This window comes from Setaria viridis, chromosome 2 (genome assembly GCF_005286985.2).
Source record: "Setaria viridis chromosome 2, Setaria_viridis_v4.0, whole genome shotgun sequence".
NCBI classification, from domain to species: domain Eukaryota; kingdom Viridiplantae; phylum Streptophyta; class Magnoliopsida; order Poales; family Poaceae; genus Setaria; species Setaria viridis.
In genome coordinates this window covers 32,728,629-32,733,507 of record NC_048264.2, presented here as the reverse complement: position 1 = coordinate 32,733,507, position 4,879 = coordinate 32,728,629, and the positions used below count along the sequence as shown (strand labels likewise).

General features: G+C 51.9%; 1 protein-coding gene across 1 annotated transcript; it reads right to left on the bottom strand.

Moving 5' to 3' along the window:
* Window positions 1–1,779: 1,779 nt before the first annotated feature.
* LOC117842102 (cyclin-D4-1) lies at window positions 1,780–4,203 on the bottom strand. The gene is made up of 6 exons (XM_034722452.2): window positions 3,739–4,203; window positions 3,566–3,652; window positions 3,329–3,427; window positions 3,000–3,201; window positions 2,788–2,903; window positions 1,780–2,564 (listed from the first exon to the last, which is right to left on the bottom strand). The coding sequence occupies exons 1-6, from the start codon at window positions 4,027–4,029 to the stop codon at window positions 2,304–2,306; spliced, it is 1,056 nt and encodes a 351-aa protein (XP_034578343.1). The 5' UTR covers window positions 4,030–4,203; the 3' UTR covers window positions 1,780–2,303.
* Window positions 4,204–4,879: the final 676 nt, after the last annotated feature.

Genomic DNA, 4,879 nt, shown 5'->3' with positions numbered 1-4,879 from the left:
GGCCTATCAACTTCACACACTGCTGCCCCCCGACATTTGACCACGCTGACAAACTGCCCCGCAGCCTGCCCGGCCGAAGACCCACCACCTGTTGTGCGCTTGTGCCGTCAGCCCCGGCGGGGACGACGCGTCCAAAGCGATGGTATGGGGGCGTCGGCGACGAGGACCGGTCTCGGCGCGCGATCCCATCTCGGCCTGAAAGTTTCGCTGGAACCCTTTGGCCAGACGCGGCTACCGGGCGGCCCCGATTATTGTACTGCCGCCGGCCAGCCGCTGCTGTGGTACGCTGCAGGCCTGCAGCCCCTGCAGGAGATGAAACATTAGTTACAGTTGGGGGCCGAGGGCGACGTAGCTTCGCGCTGGCGCGGCGTGGGTTTATTCCCTGGGCCGCTAAAGGTAAAACCGATCGATCGATCGGCAAACAGCACCTGTTCTGCTCCGTGGCGATGCGCATGCAGATGTCCTTGTTCGGTTGTTGATTTGCCGATGCCTTTGCCTGCTGCCTGAGAATTTACCGCCAAAGCCGACGAACTGTCACCGTTGGGCGCGCATCTCGGGACAGGCCGCATCATGCATGACTGCATGAGAATATAACTTTGAGAGAGGTCCATGCCATGCCGTCTCGTGGGGGCCGACGTGCGCGCAACCCACCGGTTCGATCGTTTTCTATCGCCAAAGGTTCCTGAAACAAGCTAGCAGCAGCAAGCGGAACCGCTTGGTATAAGAAATGGTGGCGTCTCGTATCTCTCTATACGGGATGCAACTGGCTGCCGTGAAGGAAAATGCATGTCCTTGTCCTGTGTGACTGTCTCTGGATACGGTGGATGTATCCATCAACAGTGGATACGATCCAGGCTCGCGGCTTTGGTGGAAAGCCAAAGATAGGAAAACTTATCGGCCGGCCTGTCGTCTGACGGACCCTTAGTGTATTCATCCAAGGCTTGACCAGGGGTTAGGTGGTGTGCAACCGGAGGCAACAGCCTTATACAACACCGACCAAAACCATAGAATACATGCCTGTGATGGCCTTGGAAAATACTAACAGGCTAACAGTAGTTGCCTAGATTCATCTCCCAAGGGCGCCAAAACCACGAGATCAATATTTCCACAAATACAGAGTTCGAAAGATGTATATTTGTACACAAAACTGTACGCACTGAACTCCGGATAAGAAATGTCAAAGCATCTTTCCCGCCTCAATGGGCAATTGGGCATTGAACAGGAACCTAGTGTTGTTTAACAGCGATGCTGGTCCGGGAGTATTGCGCCATCAGTGCTTAACTGTCCTTGCGTGCAGCACATGACGAGCAGGGCAGGGTTAAACAAATGCAATGTGTCACCTGAAAAGAAATCCAACTCATCACGGAATAATCTTGCTATAGGCCTTTAATGATGATCAAATTAATCAAGAAAGGACCATACGCTTGCATGATCGATCTCAAAGTTTTATCGACAGATTCTCAAGCACTCCTGTATGGCACTAGCACTACTTTTATGACCTATGCTTGTGTTCCCGAGGTTTCAGACAATGTCGCCTCTATTTTATTTCCGGAAAAAGGAGCCGAATTCCATGGTCTCTGCAGACAAGCGGTCAAACAATGTTTGGTGGCAGCGAGGTAGTAGTGTTTAGTGTCCTAGTGGTACAAAGCAAGAGAAACAGATGATTGCTGATGTTGATAGTTCATAAACCCTGAAAAGAAACCCACTTCCAGTTCTTCCGGGTCCTGTCTTTGCATTCTTGTTTTCCCGCTTCTTGGATCTCAGTCGGTTAATGATTAATTTGACGCAAGAATTGTTTGTTTCTCTTTTTCAATTTTTTTCTTTTTACAAAAGGAAATTGGTCGGAAATTACAGAACAAAGCAAACTACGCAGCTAGCTAGTTCATCTGCCTTGTGTCACCATCACCTCATCCGCTTCTCTGCCTTTAGTTTGGTCGTCTCGTCCCGTCTCAGCTTTGTCAACTTGCAAAACCTTTGCTCTTTTCTGCAACGCCACAGCGGCTGCGCGCCTACTGTTGCAAAAGCACACGAAATTCAGTACATTTCTACCATCCCGGACCATCTTTATTCCTCCCGGGCGTCTTTGCTGGATCCTCATGTCCAAAATGTCCTGCTTTTGGTTGCCCTCCCTTTGCCTTTCAGCCTCCTTTGAAAACGGCATCAAAAGCTCCCAACAAACCAAACTCGCCACTTCGTCAGTCAGTCAGTCAGTGCAATCTATCAAAACCGCTTGACTTTTATCATGGAGACGATCATTGATCAGCGCGCAGAAGAGGCCTTTTATCCGTCCATCATTGGGCTAATCATCTACTAATCTTCCTCCTCTTGCTGCAAACGACCGGGGAGCTGTCGTTCTCATCGCACCAGGAGCTTGCATGCGAGGCAACAGTCGTGTCGTCGCTCCTGTAGCTCAGGCAGCCGGCGTCCAGCACCCCGGTTGGGCTCCGGGGCACGGAGACGGAGGAAGAGGATCTGCCGCCGCCGCCGCTGGGGCCGTCGGTTTTAGCGGGCAGCCGCAGGGCCACGGTGGCCTGGATCGCTTCGAGGCACTGCGACACCCTCTCCTGCAACGGAAAGCAAAACAAAAACATCAGCTGCCAGGCTGACGAGGCGTAGTAAATGCGGTTCACGAGTTTCGGCAGTGCGTCGTGCGCCGCGGTGCGTGTGTCTGGACAGGCAAGTACGGTTGCAAAAACCTACGACTTCGATGCAAGTGGTTAACGCTAACGTATTGCATTGAAAGACGCTAGCTGAATCTGACGACAAAATTTTGCGGCACACGCGTACCTTATGTACACGGTGGGTGCAAGCCTTGTCGATATCTACAGTGTGCTCTTCTCCGGCAACGGTTGCGGCGACGGCCGCGGCGATCTCCGAGGGCCTGAAATCTAAGCAGTGCGTCCCTGCGTTCGCACATCAACAGCGATGTCAGCTCGATTCAGAAGAACGTTCATCGTCTCTATGAGAGAACTCTGCATGAAAATGTCCTGCTTGCTCACCTCTGGCTATGCACAGGATCAGCTCTGCCGATCGCCGGACGGCGCGCCTGTTCGGCGCATCGCCGCCGTTGAGGCGATGGAGGAAGTAGTCGATGTACGAGAAGGGAGTGACCGCTTGCATCCTCCATTTGAGCGTGCTGAGGACGAGGAGCTCCATCCTCTGGATCGTCTTCGCCTCGAACACGTACCGTGCATCCCCGACCTGCCGACAGGATCCAAGCATGATCAGGAACTATGTTTCGGATCAGACCGGCGCATTGCGATGCGTTCCGGGTGCACTCCACTGAAACGTGTGCTATATGCATCTGTATTGCACTCTCAAGTCTCACCTGCAGGTCGAGAGACGGAAGAACGTAGGTCTCCTCCATCTTGGCAGCCAGGGACAAGCACGCCACGGACAGCAGCTGCGTCATCCAAGCCTTGTCTTCCTGAAATGGTAAGACACGTCCACATGATTACTGGCACTAAATAAGACACTAAAATGTCTGGCGCAGATTCTAATTCGCATTGTTTTGACTATAACTAAGGAGTCTTGTGTTACTTCAGTTCGTAGGATTGGTTCTTACCGGAAGCTGGTATAGTGAGAGGAAGCGGTCAAGGTAGTTGACGGCCAGGCAGGCAGTGAGAGGTCTGAAATTGTAGTACGAATGAACCTGCTTAGAATTAGAGACTAACTGTCAGATTCATCGCTGGATCGATGTTTACAAGGCTTTCCGAGAAGCATTGGTCAGGAACGCACCTTCCAAATCCAGTCGATGGCGTCCATCCGGATGCGGAGATCCAAGCCCCCGCCGCGCAGGCGCAGCCTCTCGGCGTAGTCCTCCCGGGGCATGTGCGCCGTCTCCGCCTCCACGAAACCAGCGACGCATTCCTCGGAGGGCACGGGGAAATCCACGCTGGGCTCCCCGCGCGTCCTGCTCCGCGCCATCACCTCCTCCTCCTCGCACTCGGCTCCGAGGCCCAGGATGCTGCTGCTGTCCTCGGCGCAGAGCAGGATGGAGGCCGCCATCTCGTAGCTGCTCGGCGCCATCCCCCCTCTGCAAGGTTTCGGTAAATCTGATACAGGTACAGAGGGTACTGATGGGGTTATCTGGCTCTGGTACTGGTATCTTTGGTTGGTCTCCTCCTCTTCGTCCTGCTCGTGTTCTTCCTCTGGCTTGGTGCGAGCGAGGAGTGGAAGAGGAGGGGCAAGTGAGCAAGGGGTGGCGTGGAGGCCTCTTTGTATGGAGCCGCGTACAGGGTAGACGGGGGCATTTTCGGCAAGTGATGACGAGGCGGAAGCTACAAGCCTATCTATAACAAGACACGGGAAGCGGGAAGGAAGGAGGATGATGGTGTGATTAGAAAAACCGATGCTCACTTTCGTTTTCTTTTCCTTTTCTAGTCTGTACTTTGAGGCGTTCACTTTTGTAGAGCTTTTATGACATGGATTTTTAGGGCTCTTTGTGCTCTTTTTTTCTTCTTAATTTCCTTTTTGGTCTTTTGACCCTGGGTAATTAGTGGTTACCTTAAGTAAGTAAGAAAGAGTGATTAGTCTCAGCGTTGAAAAGAAACAGTGTACAGATGTTGTCGTGTTCACTCTGTACGAGTTCACACATGGACGCTTTTTTGGACAAAACAAAAGGGGGACAAATTTATTTCAACCATCGAATATGTCATCGAAACCATCATGTTTGTGAGAACTAGAGTTAAAATGTGGAGTCTTGTAAATTCCACATGTTTGGGGAACCAATCTACACATGACCAATATGATCTTTGTCATATAAAAAGGTGAAATTTTGTACATGCATGATCAGGTACCTGAAATGAAATTCATTTAGTATTCCGACTCCATGACCAGCAACCGCGATCTGCGCTGAAGGCGGGGGATGAGGGAGTTG

Coding starts and splice junctions, on each gene's coding strand:
- LOC117842102 (XM_034722452.2), bottom strand. CDS start 4,029: ATGGCGCCGAGCAGCTACGAGATGGCGGCCTCCATCCTGCTCTGCGCC. Junction 3,202..3,328: donor TTCCGTCTCTCGACCTGCAG/GTGAGACTTGAG, acceptor TCCTGTCGGCAG/GTCGGGGATGCACGGTACGT. Junction 2,904..2,999: donor GATCCTGTGCATAGCCAGAG/GTGAGCAAGCAG, acceptor GTGCGAACGCAG/GGACGCACTGCTTAGATTTC.